At 36.8% G+C, this 19,162-nt stretch overlaps 1 protein-coding gene across 3 annotated transcripts in view; it reads right to left on the bottom strand.

The window, feature by feature from the left end:
* Window positions 1-19,162, bottom strand: part of Rspo2 (R-spondin 2) — a 131,650-nt gene that overhangs the window by 43,434 nt on the left and 69,054 nt on the right. For all 3 annotated transcript variants that reach the window (XM_026384562.1, XM_026384563.1, XM_026384564.1), the window contains one exon: window positions 1,129-1,272. In XM_026384562.1, the coding sequence (XP_026240347.1) occupies window positions 1,129-1,272 (144 nt within the window). The remainder of the gene's footprint in view (window positions 1-1,128; window positions 1,273-19,162) is intronic.

Genomic DNA, 19,162 nt, shown 5'->3' with positions numbered 1-19,162 from the left:
CCGCAATTTTACAAGTTAATTCTGAATGCCTGACCCCAAATCCAAAAATGTGTTTATTTTGGAAGCACTTGAGGGAAATGATAGGAGGCTTGTTTTGCATTTCTGGTTGTCTCTTTCCACAGGTGTCTGAGGACCTCAGCATTATTTCTGAGTCTCTACATTGTTGCTGTACCTTACCACAGTTTGAAAAGTGCATGAACATAGATATATATTTTTTCCTAGCTATATAACAGCTTTTAGCATCCCCTTTGGTAAGGTATACAGAAGTAAAAAAGCAGACTGTGCCCGTGCATTCTCCTGAAAACCTAAGGAGGGACTCTTCATCAACCTGGCCATTAGAGAGCTCCTTCACACTAGTAGATCAGAACTCGGATCCAGAGTCCACACAAGAATTTATCATTCTGGAACTCAGTAGGCATCACAGCTATTTCTAAGATTTCTCAAAATCACTAAAATTTTTATTTGGAGAATACCCAAGACCATATTTGTAATATGTCTACAGTTAAAGATTTCATAAGCATGTCCACTGAACATCTGTAATGAGTGCGGGTCTTGCTTCTTAAAAGTAAATTCAGCATTCGGAACACGTTGTTTCAGACATTTCCTTATTTTTAGTCTTATTGTTTGCATGTATACATGAGCTCACACATAAATAAGAACATAAGTATATACAATTCTTCCACTTCACATTTACATATATTCCTTTTCTGAAAGCTTTCAATATGTAATTATTTTTTTCACAATATTTTTGCAGAAAAAAAATTACAAATCTTCTTTTAAATCTCCTCCTTTTAAGGGAGGGTAAACTTGCTTTTCTCCTAAACATTATTCTCTAATAGTTACAAACAATTTATTAAGAAATGGATGTACTACAGATACAAAACTGTCTCAGCACTTAAATAAGTAAACCTAGCAAATATAAAACTAGAAAATTTCATAGCATCATATATGTGACTACCAATCATGATGCCTAAATATTTTAGTAAGTCAGCAAAGAAGTAAAATGATTTTCAGTTCTAATGAACAAGAGAGCTGATTCATTTTTAGGTTAAATATATCCAGCATGCCCGTTTTCAAGAAATAGGTGATAAAAGTTGCAGTTTGAGAGTTACATTAAAAACTACTCACCCACGCATTCCATGGTCTCATCTAATGATGCAAAACCGTCTGGACATTTATCAAAGCAACGTCCTCGATGTAAGTAAAAGCCTGCTTTGCACTTGGTACAAAAGTCTTTGCTAAAGCAAGAGTCACAGTTTTCTATTCTGCATCCTAAAAACAATTTTAACGAGAAAGTATCAGTTAAGGAAATTTATTTATTTTGCAAATAAAATTCACAAACTCACTGGTTGGCCCAGTAAAAATTCTAGTGGTTGGAGAAATACATGTTCTATGCATTTGTTTCCTAATGCTATCTCATTCTAAATCATTCTGTGTCTTCCAACAGCTTGCCACATTAATTAGCTAAGTCCAAACGCCAGCCCAGGGCCCTAGGCAGTAAGAGGCTCTTTGGGATTTTTTGCAACTCCAAATGGCATTAAAACAAAGGATAAAATAAATACCCACGTTCCAAATTACATTGAGGCCTGGATTAAAATCTGTTCTGCACTTCAAAGGACAATAAGAATACGATAATCAGTATCTTCCGTTTGGAGATAGTTATCAAGTTAAGAATTTTAAATTTGAAAATATTTTTAAATGTTTGGTCTATTACTCAGCATGCTGGACAAAGTATCAGAGGGTGACTTGACAGTGGTACAAGTGGGTAAGCTGGGTCATTGTGTGGAAAACTTATGATGGACCTAAGGCCTTATTCACATTTCCATTGACTCTTCCTACAGAGTATATATTAGACTCTCCTTTTTGCAAATGAAGAGTCTCCTTTTTGCAAATGAAGAGTCTAACAGAGTATTCTAGTGGCCGAGTTGGTCCTGAAAGCTCTCCAGACCACCTCCCTCCTAAATCCAGTATTTTTCCCCTGGAATTCATTAACTGAAGATTGTTGGGAATAGTCTGTGAAACAGAAGTGCTTTCAGGTCAGATCTAGTTTGAAGACTAGCTCTGTAATGGTGGTTGACCACATGCCTCTTTGAGCTTCTATCACTTCCATTATAAAACAGAGATGTCACTGACCATACAAGATTATTGTAAGGATTTGTAATAATATATGTAAATTGATTGGGTCATAATAGGTAGGCTGCAGACAGAAGCAAAGGGCATTAAAAACAGATTTTGGGGAATGGGATACAGCTCAGTTGGTAGAGTGCTTGCCTTGCATGCACAAGGCCCTGGGTTCTAATCCCCAGCACCACAAAACACACACACACACACACACCAAAAAAAAATATTTTTACACAAAACACAAGGGTTTTTTTTTATTTTTTTTATTTTTTACAGCAGTGATGAATACAAGCAGGCTTATATTCCAGATCAGACTCCCTGGTAAAACTAACCTCTGGAACACAAGGTTACACCTGTCACTGGGATGAACAGGTGAAAATAAATACACTTCAAGGAAAGGAGAGGAGAGTGGATTGGCTAATTAAAAGGTCATTTTGAACATAGTACATTACTACTTTTAATAGATTTAACTGATTAATGACATGTAAAGTGCCATGAAAGCTTCAAGGCATCACATTTATCCATTTACCAAGTCCCCAGCACTATATTTGGTGCTTTAAGGATTCTAAAAAGCTGTAAAATATATAGCTCCCCCAAGCAAAGAGATAATGGGGTAGAAAATGTAACTAAAATATAAAATCGCTAACTATTAAAATTTTTTAAATTAAAAAAAATCGAAGAATGAAAAGGTGAACTTTTTTTATTAAACTATATTACATTATAAATCATGACAGTTTTTAGACCTGTAAAAAAAAATGGGCTTTCAATTCTGAGTTTTTATGTTAGTTATTATGCATTAAGTGACCACCACAGAGAAGACAACTTCTAAAATGTTCCAAATAGGAACCAGCCACAAGCGGATTCAAGTCCATAGACAAATTACACGACGACGACTGCTTCTTTATGAGGAGGAGGGAAATAGTGGGCATTGGAATCATAATTTAATGTCCATAAAAGGTTTAGTTGTTATCTTAAATGCCATAACCTATATTTTAATAAAACAGTGGCCTATAGCTGGTCAGTTGCCTCTTAATCATGGTCAAAATACATGACCATTACATCCACAAATTATGGGTTTTCTTGCTATATTGAAAAAAAAAAAAGCAAGTATCTCTGCTACAGAATTATTTTCCAAGAAAAAACAAGCATTTGAAAGGATAAAACAGAACAAAGGGTGAAGAGAACAAAGAATTTAGGTTTTAAAAAAAGACTATACACTTCATAAATCAGCTGTTATCTATAAGATCTGATTTCTCTTTAAAACATGGCCTGCACCAACAAGCTTTTGGGCCAAAAAGTTATAGCAATAAGTATTTGAAATTAATTTTACAAGGTTTTTTTTTTTACTGATCTTTATTATTACTTATAGCTCCCTTTCCTCATTTCATTCCATGTTCCTGATACCAGTTCAGGGAATGTGGAATTTCTGAAATACCTATCATTCTCTTCAAAGTCCCTTAAGACTCTTTAGGCATAAACCCCGCTAGAAGAAAGCTTAATTACTTGTTTCTCAAGTTTAATAAAAATATGATACATTCAAGTGGTAAAAGTACTATCACCATTAAAAGGCAAAAAGAATTATAAGTAATGACCCAGAAAAAAATTCTAAAGAGCTATTGTTAAGAAAAAAAGTCAAGCTGCAGGACATTTATAGGGTGAGTCAATAAAACTATATTTGCATGCATGCACAACCACGTGTATGTATGAGAGAAAATAGTTTCAGAGACTTTAATTTGGAGAAGGGATGGTAGAATTGTGAAATGTTGAAAATGTTATATATAATTCTGAACCATATCAATCATACATAATTATATTTATGTGATAGGTTTAACCAAATAAAATCATCAAAGAATACATTTGTGATCTACTTATGTTTACAATCTACTGTATTAACATAATGAAATAAACCACTTGATTTCAATGGGCAAGAAAAAATAAAGGCATAATATCCCATCCCAAACTTCTTCAGATTGGGGTACATGAGTTATAACCTTTATTTAATAATACTGAACTTGCTGTACTCTTTGAATCATATATTTAACCATCTCTTGCCAGTATCCTGTTCTCTTGTGTTCCAAGGCACTTTTCTTTCACTCTCATCATAAGGGAAAATATTTAAACAGTATCTATGCAATACAGCAATTAAAAAAAAAAAACAAACATTTTGATTGATGGCAAATCCTGACATCTAAGCCTTGCTGGCTTTCCTGGTCTCCATCACTCTTGGCCTCAATGTAAAACTCGCACACTCGGCAGCCTACCTTGAGATGCACCCCTACACACAGAAGAGCCCAGGGCTGTTCACAGCTGGCCCTGCACAAACCAACTTCTCCAGAAGTCTCCTTGGTGAGATGCAGTACCTGAAAACCTGTTCTCAGCAGCTACAAATCCATGCACTATCCCTGTCCAGCCAATTACCTAGGAGCAAACTCCTTTACTCTAGGGTGAGGAAGACCTCTTGGGGACCTCGAATTTCTATATATTCTCCCTCAGCCTGTAGCCACTTCCCAAAAGCCACTTCAGCATATTAGCCATAATTTAATTGGGGTTCATATCAACTCTATTAACTTTTTAATATATATAAAGCATCATCATAAATAAAAATTCAAAATATTTCAGAAGGCTTAAAGGAAAATAGAACACCCTCTTTCTCACCTCAATGGCACATCCAGGCCTCCTCCCCAGAAATCTCAGTTTCTTGTCTACACTTTACAAAAATCTCTGTGTGAATCTTATAAATTGAATAAGTTAAGCATCACTAAAATACCGATGTGATCACACAATAGATTGGTAAACCTTAGAAAACTTCATACTGTGTAAGAAAATAGGTATATCAAAATTTACTAAACATACGCCTTTTCTATAAAAATATGGGTTTAAAATCCTTGTTCAGAAATCTAAGACCCTACTTCAGCCAACTTACATGCCTCTAAATTACAGTGCCTCCTCAAAAATGTAATCCACCGAGGGAGGACTGCCAATATTGGTTTAAGTAAAATTACTGTCCAAGTGAAACTGTAGCCAACTAGAGTCTAATGGGGCTGTCATTTGGCAGGAAGAGCTTATGCTGGCCCCAAAACAGAAAAACAGGCTGGGTACCACCTCTCCTGTCCTCCCACAGAACCTCATACAGGCTCGAATGTAACATTTTTCAAATTATACTGTTGTCCAGGTCAACATTCATTCTGAACAGTCCCCAAGGCTTAGTATGTGCCAGGTATTGTGCCCAGACCCTCAGCACGTAAGATATTAATGCCATTCCCTATCCTGGGAGTCCTAAAAGCAAAAGAAGGGGCGCCACATGGCAGGAATAGGGCTTCAAAACAACAAAGCAGAGGCATGTGTTGGGTTTTCTAGAGACAGAGAAAAGGTTTTCATATGTGATCTGCCCTTAAAAGTTTGTTTATATTTTTGGTGATCTGTGAATTCTGTTCCTAGCACAGTGCTAGATACAGTGGAATTTCAATGCTTGCCCAAGTGAACGAACATGAATGCCATTTTGAAATTCAACTTCTTTCATATCTGAATGCTCTGTGTGAGATTGCTTGCACATGCACTGTAAATATCTCTAATATTTAAAAAAGCTATCCTTGCTGTAAAGAACTGTAAATTACATTGGAAGAACCAACAGTTAATCACCTGAAAACAATTTTAAAAGAGAATGTAAATATCAAAGTAAAGCAGGTGATCTACGCTGCGGAGGTGGAAATCTCAGCTGAACCTCTTTGAGACAGAGGCAGGGTTTCCTGGCATGGGGGCTACCTTCGCATGGCAGCAGAGAAAGCTCACACAGCCTGTGATGGGCCCTGAAAAGAGTGGCACAAATGAAGGGAAGGTCCATCGGTGGGAAGGCTTATTTAGGTTCAAAGGCTGTGAGTGAGGATGACAAATTATTTGTACTTGGTGTAGTTTGAAGTAATAATTAAAATGAATAGTAAACAAAGCCAGGTTCAAGAATAGGGACTTAATCTGACTTGTAGTGAGTGGTCTCTGTAGATTTCTGAGTACCTAGTTTGTTCCCTCATTTAGACAGGCAGAAGCCCCAGGATCCAGGCAGCCTAGTAATGGACACACCTATGGCACAGATGAGCAGCTATGTTCCCATACCTGAGGGTCTTCCATGACTGACAGGAAAGGTCCTCAGCAGAATCGGGTAATAATGTGACTGCACGATTCTAGAAGTACATACAGAGTGAGCTGGGGAGTGAAGGTTTTCTGAGAGTTAACCTTCCTGAATGCACAAAAGGGTAAAGGTCAGGAAAGCCACTGGGAGGCTCGATATTCTAAGAGGAAACAGTCACAGGACAACAGAATGGACACAGTGAGTTGGAGAAGATGAACACCAGAGAGAGAAGGCAAAGATCACACAATTATCCCCACTTCCTTTGGTCCCACAGTGCTCTCAGGGCACTTGGTATAATGACAGTGTTTTTGTTTATCTTCCCAGTTCAATCTATTTGACACCAAGAACCTCTTTAACTATCTCAACGAGACCTATCAGGTAAACACAAAAAATCAAAACCTTAAATTAAAAGCAAAGGAGGAAAAAAAAAAAAAAACCTTTTCTAAATCCAACTGTGGAAATGTAATTCTGGACATTGCAATCTATTATTGGAGAAAGGGAAGAAATCTGTGTGGTAGAGAGACCCTCACAGGCACAAAGAGAATCTGTTTTCTCCTATTGTTTGGTGCTCATCAGGGATGTGCAGTAAACTATGAAAACCTCACCTCTTGTTGCTCTTTATTTCAAACCAGCATCACCAATCAGAGAATGGCAAACACTGGTATCTCCAGCGGATATTTACTCCTCATACTGCAGTCCCCAATTCCTGGGAACGCTTAGAGGTTTTTTTCTGTTCATTGTTTGCTAAAATTTAAGCAGAAATTAAAAGAACAGGTTGTTCCAAAAAGCAGTTTTAGACTTTTAGCGATTTTTCACATGGAAAATACTAGACTGTGCAATTTAATATGAGGTTTAAATTATTTAAATATTTTTAGACTTCTCTAACCACTTCAAATACTACTATGAAACAATCCCTCCCAAAACTTGCAATGGTTTATAAGTATCCCTAAGTTTTTAAGCTTTATGTTACAGAAACCATGTATGTTTAATGTGTACTATTATAGTAATCCCATCACAGTGAATTGATGAAAACTAAAATACAAGCTAAAATTAAATTACTTTGTAATAGAGTAAACCTACACACAGCTCATTAAAAGCTTCATTAAATTTCAACCTAAAGCTAACAAAGGTCAGATCCAGAGGTTTTAGGACTCAATGGCTCATATTTACAACTGAACTGCTTGAGTGATGATACCAAAAGCCAGCATTACTAAGTCAGGATTGATGTCTGTGTAAAACCCAGTGGAATAAATTCAAATCAAGATGGTTTTATAGTTAGCAGAGTTAGCACAGACAAAATTCAATTATGTCACATGCAGAATAGGACACTTAGGATGAGAGCCAGAGTCAGTGAATAAGAATTATGCTGAGAATCCAGTGGCTATTCAAATAGTACAGTGGTTAGCAGATCTGTGGCTAGAATCTTGGCACGCTCTTATGTGATGAGGGACTAGTCAGTAACAGTCTCTTTGCCCTAACATCCTCATCCATCAAAAGAGGATAACATCAATCTTTATTTCACAGGTCTGTCAAGAGGATTCAGAGGCTTAATAAAAATAAGTAAAACCCATCCGTGCAGTATCTGCTGTGTAATTGGTGATCAAAGAATGTGAGTTACCATGAGAATAAAAATGTACTAAAATTAAAAAAAAATGGCAGTCCAAGATGGAAGAAAGCTCAGAAAGGATATTCCAGATGGGGAAAAATATATATTTACATGTAAGATTAATATTTTCATTAGTAATATATTATAATAATTTCCTATTAATAATTAATGTATAATAATCTATGTAAGCACCTGTGCACTACTTAATGAAGGATACTATCCAAAGACCACTGTCTGCAGAAAACAGTAGTTTTATTCTTGTGTGGGTCATGCAGCTCAACAAACTGATCACAATCATTTTTTGAACATCTAGAACCTGGAGTCAGGAAACAGATGTAAAGGCAGTTTAACCTTGCGGGAGGCTAAAGGCAGAAGTTAAAAAGCTCTCTGCACTCTACTCCCTGCATTAGATAAAGGGAAGTCTGGTCTTCCCCCTCTCAGCAGACAGTGAAGTCCTGGCCTAGATAGGGATTTTAATCCTCAAGTTCGAATTAACATGAATGGACTCCATTCAGAAATTTGTATATTGTTTTTCAGATAGCTATGGCGTTCTATTTCACATGACATAGTACCCTTTATTTCAACTTGAGGATATATGTCCTATCGAAACAGTGTCTTTTTCCTCTTGACTCATTTTAATTTCAAGTCTTGCAACAATTCATTTTTTATACCCCAAACTCAAACTTATGAAATATGTTGCTGGTAGCATTACTATAAAATCTGAATATTTAACTTTTATATCTTCCCCATCCACACACCAGAAAGAAATAAAAAGAGTAAAAGAGAATGAAGAGAATGAAGAATCACTCAGGCTTGTTTAAAATCTTGTGTCAAATAATGAGGAACTATAAAGATGCTGCCTTCATTTCTCATAGAGTCAAGTAATTTTGAACACGTAATTAAAACTTGAAAATACTTTCTTGGAATATAATGCTAAGAATTTTAAAGACTTTTTTTTAATTTAATGTGGGGAGGGGTATAGGGAAAAGATAATGACCTCAAAATAAAATTGATAATCATGAAGAAAGTTTTGAAAATTATAAGCCAAATTAATATTTCATATCAGATTTTAAATTCTTGCCAGTAGCAGATCTCTCATCTAGTTACTCCTTGTGCTTTTCCTTTTTTGGTAATTTGTCACTCTTCCACATTAAGGTGGAGCCACAGCAGCTTAATAAGCTTCAGACCTGAGTCTTAGTTGGATTTTTCCAATTCTTAGCAAAGGCAAATCTCTCCAATCAAACTCAATGGAAAAGCATATGCAAGTAAGTTAATGTATGTCTTGCCCTGCACTCAACCCCCATAGAAAGAAAACACGAAGAATCCCTTAATCCCTTCACACTCCAAACAGGCTAGAGCAGGGGTCAGAAAACTTTTCCTGTTAAGGGCCAGATAGTAAGTATTTCAGGCTTTGTAGACCATACAGTCTCTGGCATATCCACTCAACTCTGTGCTAGCACAAAAGCAGTCATAGACAATACATACAAAATGAAACAGCTATTTTCCAATAAAACCATATTTAACACTAAAATTGCAAGTAAAAAAGATTTTCATGTATCACAATATTTTCTCCATTTTTTTCTCCAAACATTTAAAAAATCTAAAAGTTGTTCTTACCCCAAGGGCCGTACACACACACACACACACACACACACACACACACACAAATGGCAGGCCAGATTTGGCCATTGGGCTACAGACTGCTGACCCCAAAGGCAGAGGATGATTGAAATCTATGTACACTTAGAAAGAAAAAAGAAAAGGGTTTCATTTTGTACACACCAGTGGTAGCCTTTAAGCTTGGGGAGGCACAGTGATGTGATACATTCACCATCTTGCTATGTACATAAGACAAGTACCAGCATGAAGTTGCCGGAATTTATTTATCTCAACATGGGAATGTTTTTACTTCAATATCTTTCACACTACATTGATAAATCAAGAAAGATGACTTAGGATCAGTTACCAACAGATCAAAATTCCAGCCTACTTTAATAAACTTCTCATTTCTTGCTTGCTGTGGTACTGATTTGCGAATAAAGGAGGTGATGGGGGGGGATAATTTTATAAAACAATGTGTTTGAACTGAAACCAGTAAAACATATGCCTAGTACTATGGATTGTTTGTGAAGATGGCTTTGTCATGTCTACCTCTCCAGTTTGATGACAAAAGTAGATTCAGTGTCTGTGTACATGTAGTAGAAGCCAACTCTCAGGCCCATCAATGGACTTCTCATAATGTCCACTACCTGTTCTGTCCATGAGATGCTACTGTTGCCTCCCTAGGATTATCAGATGAAAATGAAAAGATGTGGGTAAAACCACCATAAATACTAAGGTGATGAGTAATGCCTTACTCTTACAAAGGAAAACAGAGCACAAGTACATGCCTTTAAAATAGAATGAGGTTGCTTAAGTTGGTTCTATATGGAAATAATGGGATCATTCAAGAGAACTACAAAATGTACAAGAAACTAAAGCATAAGCTTGAAAAATATGATCCCCTTTATTAAACAGCAGGTCAGGTCTTTCCCTTTCCAACCATTAATACCATTTAAAAAATAAAAGTATTTTGTGAAAAGCATTGAAAATCATAGTCATATTTGTCACAAAATCATTAATTCTAGTTCCTAAGATATTTGATCCTATATCTTCAAGGTCAAATAGGGAGAGTGACTTTGGAGTTTTCTATAGAGAATCATGTAATAGAAGTAAAATAAGGTCTATTTCTCAATAGGCAGTTACTGCATTGCTCCATGGACCAGCACATTAGGCATGCCAGTGCACAGGTGAATAGCCATTATTGACTACTTGACCTACTAAGTCCTTGATGGTTTAGCCATACTGGTGCCAATCACAATGATGGAACTAAGACTTCTTTTCTGCAGCTGGCAGGATGACCATTGTGATCTTTCAAAACTACATATTTGTCATGTTATTTCCCTGTTTTACATGATAATGTACTGTATATTTCATCTAGAAGATAGGATTTTAAATGTTTTTACCACAATAAAATGATAAACGTTTAAGGAGACAGATGTACTCACCCTGATTTGAACATTATACAAATTTATATATGTACTAAAATATCACATAGCATCCCATAAATACGTACAATTTTATGCAACCACTTAAAAATTAAATCCTTCAAAGGTTCCTCTACACATCCAGAGCCTAGTTCAAACCTTTTGCTTTTAAGACCTAAGATCCCTCCTGCTGGACATACCTATTTGCTTCTCCAGCCTCCTCTTCACACACACCTTTTACCCTGGTCATTCTGAGCTACATGTCTGGTGTTTCCTCAAAGCACCCCATGCCCACCCAGCACCCAGATGCTATGACTACCCTTCTTCTTTATACTGGTTACCACCTACAGTCCCCATAATCCACTCCCTGAAATGAAGGGCCCCATGAAGACAATACAGTAGGCTGTCTTCACAGGGCTAACAAGGATGCCTTACCTGGCACAGGATGACAGATGTGTCTGAATGACTAATGCATTTAATATTAAACTTCTGTCATTTTAGACTAAACACTGAAACAATCCACTTCATATACTTACAATAACAATTTTGCTACCAACAAAAAATACTTTAGATTATAAGGTATTTTCAAAGTAGGTACTGATTATATACTACGATAAAACTCTTATGCCTTATTTATGCATGTAAACCACATAGAGAGGAGGACTGGAGAAACAGATTGGATACTGAGGAAACTGGATTTAAAATGCATATAAAAATCAGATGAGATCAATATTTAACAAAGGAACTGCCAACCGGAGACTCATGAGAGTTCCATGCAGACTATTATTCCAAAGTGGGTTATGTAATTTGTCTAAGCCTGAAAAGCTAGGTGCTGTCAGAGCTCAAATCAGAGCTCAGCAACCTGTATAACAGAACATGCTTTTATAGATGTGATTTACCATAAATTGGTTTCTCCCTTTAGAAGATAAACTGTGTGTCTTCAAATCTTTAATGCGATTTGAAACACTTAAACTGACCATTAAAGAAAAAAATAGGTAAAGAAATTTGGAGAATTTTCTAATACTCTGATTTATAATTCTATATCATATAGTTCATTTTTAAAGAAATCGTACAATGAAAAGAATATTCCATTGGAATCAGTGTTCTAGACATTAGGTCACCCTGCTGCTCCTCCACAAACCTCAGCACTCACATTTATTGGAGTGGAGGGGAGAAGAGAGAAACAGGCAGGAAGACAAAAGGAAAGGGAGAGTAGGAAGAAGAGGAGAAAACAATCAGTTCTCTTCCAGATCTATATTTATGAATTTTAGTTAAACTTCCCTGTGCCCAACAGAGGCCATGCAGGGCTGTGAAGCACACACATTCTCCTTGATCAGTGGAAGCGTTTATTAACTCCACAAAACTTCTCTCCCTTTAAGAACTATCTGAAATACACTGTTATTGCTTATTTTTCCCCAGCACAATGCAATATGAACTGTCTATCTGAACTTCATCAACAGAATAGAGTTTTGGTATATTGTGAAGTATTTCCTATTAAATAGGAGGGGGAAAAGATCACCTGGTTATCACTGTCCCTAATGGCTCATTGGAAGAAGACATTAAAAAGGACTCACATGTGACAAATTGTGTCCCACTAGTGTGATTTACTGTACTGCTCCTATTCAGAGAGTACTCAACAGCTTATCCAAAAATTCATTCATTCTTACATTACGTTGTAAAATAGGAATGTCCTCATTAAATATAAAAATAATTTGTTATATGCATGTACCAATATACCAAAATGAAGGTCACCACTCTGTACAATCAACATGCACCAACCTAACAAAAAGCAAAAAAATAATAATAATAATAATAATTTATACCTGATCTGTTCCACATCTTTATAAGGAAATCCCTTTTTAGAACAAAACTAAAGCTGGGTATGGTGGTACAGGCCTGTAATCCCAGTGATTCAGGAGGCTGAGACAGGATTGCAAGTTCAAGGCCAGCCTCAGCAACTTAGTGAGACCCTGTCTCAAAATAAAGTAAAAAAGGGGCTGGGACTCTTGTAGGGGGTGTAGCTCAGTGGTAAAGCACCCCTGGGTTCAATCCCTATACAAAAAAAAAATCCAGAAAACAAACTCCAATATCAAAGAACATCAGATTTCATCAGATACACATTTGAGTATCAAATCTACTACATACTAGTTAGAGACTTTGAATAAGCTATTTAGCTTCTCTAGATTTCAGTGTACTTGCCCTTAACACTCATATAACTACCACATAAGCTGTTAAAAAGAATTTAGTCCCCATAAAGGTGCCAGTTAAGCATTCATTATTAGCAATAAGTACATAGTATCTGATCCAGAAGAGCAGCTAACATTACTGAGTCCTCCCTCCTGCACTCTGAGACCCCAAACCACCTGGGACACCACAATAATTCAGTACGTACTGAGTGTCTGAAAGATGCCAAACCCTTGACTGGCTGACCTCAGTCAATTAAACTGTGGCTCTGGTGAAACCAAGCATTTTGGTACAATCCCTTAAAACTAAAATCAATTGACAAATGTTTTCTCCCAGGCATTGGTATATCAAATATAGCAAGCTATCTTCCAGAGATGAGTTTTCTTCAGAAGAAGAAAGCATAAAATCATCAAGGGACTCAGAAAGTGATGGCATCCCAATTTTCTTCTAAAAGGGGGAGAAAATAATCCTCTACTCCCTCCAAGGAATTATCCCTTAACCTAAGTTATGACCAAGGTCTTAACCAGCTAGTCACAGCTCTTACATGGTAATGTAAGAACATTTCGTGGCAATGAGCTTTCTCCAGCTGCCAGGAGCCCATGAACCCAGCACAGGTCGGCCTGCAGGGCAAGGTCCCACTTGGGAAAGACATCGGCACAAGAGAATGCTCTTCCAACATGTGCTGACTAGAAGTGAGCACGGGGAGATAAATGCTAAAATTTATCCAGTGATACACTTTTTTGTCATTTCCCTTAGAGAAGCTTTATGGTGTGGTTAAGGAAGTATAGGCATTTGAGTCAGAGAGAATCCTGGACTCCATTCTTGGCTCTGTTTCATATTGTGTTCTTTTGGGTAGGTTTCTGTACCTCTCAGAGAGTTTGTCTTTTCCATGGTAAAATGTAAATGGTTACCTATATCATAGGGTTAAGAGAATACTGAAATAGTCATTTCCACCCAAAGTCTGGGAAGATAGGTTCATTGAGAATTAAGAGGTGGTAACTTCTGGCAGTACTAATAGAGCACTGAATATTAGAGCAACGATCTCATGGTTTTTCCCTAGTTTTTAGGAATGAACACACTGGGATTTAGACTACGTACTTCCCCTACTGTCAAAGAGTTAAGTTAGGACCCCTAGCCAATCTCTAACACAGAAGCCAGCTGTGGATGAGCTACCAGGACACACTATGACAAACAGTCCACCATATTCCCCAACCCCTGCCCACCAACATTGAGCTCCTCTTCCTTTCAAACTAGAGGTTTGTAATTCTATTCACAAGGAACCTGTATTTCAATCGTAGTCTTCTAGTAGAACCATTATTGACAAAAATCAAATGGATTAGATTCTATAAATTAGAATATTATATGTATCAGAACACATAAAATTGTAGGAATCTTAAGGGAGTAGGAAGGAAACATTATGAGAGAGTGGGGAGTCTAAAAGAAATGAGGAGGGGACAGACAGGAACAGAAAAGTTCTGTTCTGAAAGTCATTCTAGAGCATTCTATCATGATCAACTCAGATTCTCTAAGCAGATATTGACATCATGAGAAAGGTGGGGAAGAATCTACATCTCACAATATCTTCATATACTTACAGGTTAGCAAAACATACCATTATCTAAATACAAAGTCTTCAACTCCATCACTAGTGATGGGCAGTGTTAACATAACTAAACTATAGCAGAAATTCTCAAAGTGCAGACTGAGTCAGCCATTGTCAGCATCACCTGAAAACTTGTTAAAAATGTAAGTACTTGGATTCCATCTCAGATCTACTCAGTCAGAAACTCTAGGAGTGGGAATCCCAAATGGCGTTTTCATAAGTAACTTTGATACTTCACTTTCAGAAATACCTCACTCTAGCATGAAAAGGTTTCAGGTTGTATGTGTCTATAATGAGCCAATCCCTATCTCTGGGAATAATAAAATGAGATGAAAGATAAGACTGTCAGTCCAGCAGTAAGGAAGAAAGGTTACAACCAATAAGAAATACAGCAGAACAAATGTTTGGCAGAAGAGTTTCCTAATGCAAGTATCAAACTGCAGGGTGGTTCTGTTTGGCATTGCTTGGATGGGGAAATAGTTTTCCCAACATATGTTTCTCTACCTAAAGCACTCTTGAAAGATTAACTAATGTGCCACAGCTGTATGACATGGCAATTTTATTCCCACCAGAATCAGTTTAACCACATAATAGTATCCTGATAAGCATCTAAGTATAATAAATACTCCTGGTACTATCTGCATCCACAATCAGTATTAACAGGAGATAGGACAAGATAATAAGGAGACCATTACTGAGTTCTATCTAAAAGATTTGGGTGTCCAACTCTCCAATTCACATTTCTACACAAGTGTGTCATGTTGAACTCGGTGTTTCTAAAGTTGAACCACTTTCACTGTCAATCAGAACCAAAAATTGATAATATCAAATAAGCCTAACCCTCATCAGAGATGTATTCCCTCTCAGTGAATGTCTCTAGTATTTGTACACTCCTTAAAAACAAAAACCTACATGGTCTCTTCCCTGACACGTCCATTTACAATGAATCACCAACTTCTGTTAATTCTATCTCATCTCATCTCTTCCCCCCACCTCCATCTGAAAATGCCACTGCTTCAGTTGAAGTTCCCATTCTTGCCCTGGGTTTAGAGAAACACACTCCTACTCACTTTCCACACCAACTAACTCTCTCTGCTGCCAGCTGGGGAGACTCTAAAACAAGAAAGCTAATTGTCTTCCCAGTTTAGGTTGGGGATCCTCTATCCTCATCTTCCAAGTTTCCACTTCTGAAACTTTATGTTCCAACTCACAGCTGAGTTTGCTCTGAATGCCCTTTCCCTCATGCTCTTACCCACCATCCTCCTCCTTCAAGGTTGTTTCAGGTGACCTGAAGGTGCACTCACTCCCAAGTGCAGGTCTGCTGACCCCTAGAAGTTACCTGAACACCCCCAGTGGGTCTGTGTCACATTCTTATATTGGATTCCCTTTTTCTTGAAACAAACACTGCCTCTTCCTGGTATGTAAATAACAGTAAATGTTTGTTCGGCGTACAAGCTTTATTAAGCAGCCTAGAAAATTCCCCTCTTTTCCTCACAGAATAAACACCTGCTGAATTTGTAGGGAAAGCTACATAAGTACTCTTCTCCATTAGGCACCCTTAATTCTAACCTTACCTATACTCCAAAATAAAGACTATGGGTTCCTAGATTGTAGTCCTAATCCATTTTTTTAAGAATTATTTTTAGTTGTTAATGGACCTTTATTATTTATTTATATGTGGCACTGAGACTTGAACCCATCGCCTCCAACATTTTCTATAGAGCAAAACTGAAAGTAAAAAAACTAATGCAATTCATGATCTATACTTCTTGTCAAAGTGTAATCAGAATACAGTACTTTAACTTGAAATCTATTATCTTAATCTGGCACATCAGTAACATATCACCTTAGTTTCCTATCAATGACTCAGTAATGGCCCATTGGCTCGTAAAGCTAATCCATCTCCTTTGATCCTGGATTGCCCCTAAATTTTTCCCACTTAGCCACCTAGGCTCAGTGGTAAGGAGAGGAAAGAATACAACTAAGTCCAGAGTTGTTTAGGCCATTCTATCCTAACCACTAACTTCTCCCCTCTCTGACCTTTAATAGTTTTGTAACCTACCAACCCTATCTGTTGTGCTTTCACAGCTCTTTATGTAATGGTGCTGTGCAATACTGTTAGCTAATTCTGTATCCATTTTACATGCAACCTGATGATTTTTCAGTCCATTTACAGGTATCTAAAAAATTCCTTTACTTAAACTTCACTTCTGTAATCCTGAAAATACTGGGGTTATATTGGTGTATTTGTTATAAATATGCATCTTTATAGACCTCTAATAGATTATATTGTGAAGAATATGGAATTATATAGAATTTATGGTATTCATAATATTTGTATCTATAGTCAGCAGTTAGTTGCTCAGATTTTATTAAAAACATTTTAAACATATTTCTGTTATTTTTTTTTCAAATGGATGATTCAAATGCATCATTCAAGAATGACAGGCATTTCTGAAAGCACTTAAACTGACACATAATAATTCTCTAAAAACACCTGAATGCTGGTTCAGAGTTCAAAATTAAAGGATGGTTATATTTGTGGGTTTGCTTATATGTTCAAAATTACTAATTTTTAAATCTGTCATTTCATTTCAAAAAAAAAGAATTTTGCACTATCCTAGCTAAACATATTCATAAGGGCAGAATCATAAAATATTCCAGAAATAGTTAAAAGTATTCTGAATCCAGAATATGAAATATACTTCTGTGATTTCTTGTTTACAAATAGTTTTTTTTTTTAAATATACTATCTTCCGCAAGAAAGTTCAATGTCAGCATTCTTGGGGTTTAATCCTCAGAATCTTCCCCACTCCAGTCGATTTTCTGTTCACTGTACCAATGACTCGGTTCAGATCCCCTCTGAAGGCTCCAGATTCTTACATCTAACTGTCCTTTGGAGAGTGTCACCAGGAGGGCTTCTTAGCTTAACTCAATAGGTCCCAAATCAAATATTCTCCACCACCCTCTCCAGAAGTCCACTCTTCCTTCTTCATAAAATCTGTGTCTTGATAAATCCCACTGTGTCACTCCCAAACCCGGAGTCATCTTAACATCCCCCTTTAGTTTATTCATCATCCTCCAGTTGATCAAGTCCTATCAATACTTCCTCAATCTCTCTGTCCATTCCCTCATGTGTATCTCCCACTCTAGGTATTCATTCAATGTGTGTTTATGGAGCATCTTCTACATGCCAGACATTAACCTGCCTAAGAAGAACCCTATTAAAGATAAAAAGACTAAAGCCTAAGGGGAGAGTTATGCAATATATAATCAAGTCAAACACATAACATATTCATCAATTGACAAGACTAAAAAGCAAGGAGAGAAGAGTAAGTGAAGGTGAAAAGGGAACAGGAAGAATGGGCAATAGGGAAAGGAAATATTGGAATAGAGAAGATTACAGTTTCAGGTGAATTAGCCATGTAGCTCTGAGGAGACAGCTGTTTTTTGTTGTTGTTGTTGTTGTTGTTTTGTTTTTGTTTTTGTTTTACTTTTTCAACCTATATTATTGATCTTACTGCCTATGTGATTGGCTCTCCTTTAACACCTCCTTGATACTGCCCAACTAAAATGCCTCTAAAGATTGTAACTTTGCCATTACCTTACTTAAAATCCTTCATTGACTACTTGCGGCTTTCAGGAAGGCGCTCCAATTGCTTAAATTTATCACATAACATCTGTTATGCTCTAGCCTCCACCCAACTGAGTATCATCTGGGGCAAAACAGTGAAGTTGTACTCAACCACTTGCTTTCTATTTAGCAACAGATGGTGTTCTACTTCTCCATGCATTCACACTTTTTTCTTCTACTGATAAGATTTCATCCTAATAATGCTGTAAACACCCACATACCATTCATGCCATCTCCTTCACTGCCACAATCTACCCCAACCGTTAGAAAGTGTATTTTTACCCAGTTTAGGTAATTTCATCCAGGAAATAGAAATGCATAACCTGTTTTGCACATTTGTTTAAAAAAAATGTGAGAAAAAGTACATCTAACAGAGATGTTGGCACTGAACAGAAGCTAAATAATTAGCAGCATTTTATGACATGCTTATGTCAAATGGATTATCAATCTTTTCCACTAGACCAAAGTTTCTCACCTTTGATACTATAAACATTTTAGGTTTGTTTCAAGGAGCTGTGCTGTGCACTATAAATGTCTAGAAGCATCTGTGGCCTCTACCCACTACACACCAGTAGCATCCCTCCAGTTTTAATATAAGTGAAAATGTCTCCAAACATTACTAAATGTTCCCAAATATCACTAAATGCAGCTAAAAATTACTAAGTCAGCTCCGTTTGAGAATCACTTCAATAGACCTTAAACTACTACACAACACAATGACATTTAGGGGGAGGAGACATAAACACACATAGAAACAAAAGGACAAGGACAAAGCCAAAATGTTAAATTTGTTATTTTTGAAGAGTACTTCATTTTTGTGTTTGCTTTTTATAAAGGTTTATACACCAAATTTTATACAAGTTAC

Source organism: Urocitellus parryii, chromosome 7 (assembly GCF_045843805.1).
Source record: "Urocitellus parryii isolate mUroPar1 chromosome 7, mUroPar1.hap1, whole genome shotgun sequence".
Classification (NCBI taxonomy): domain Eukaryota; kingdom Metazoa; phylum Chordata; class Mammalia; order Rodentia; family Sciuridae; genus Urocitellus; species Urocitellus parryii.
The sequence above is the reverse complement of the archived record's forward strand: the minus strand, read 5'-3'. Positions and strand labels throughout refer to the sequence as shown.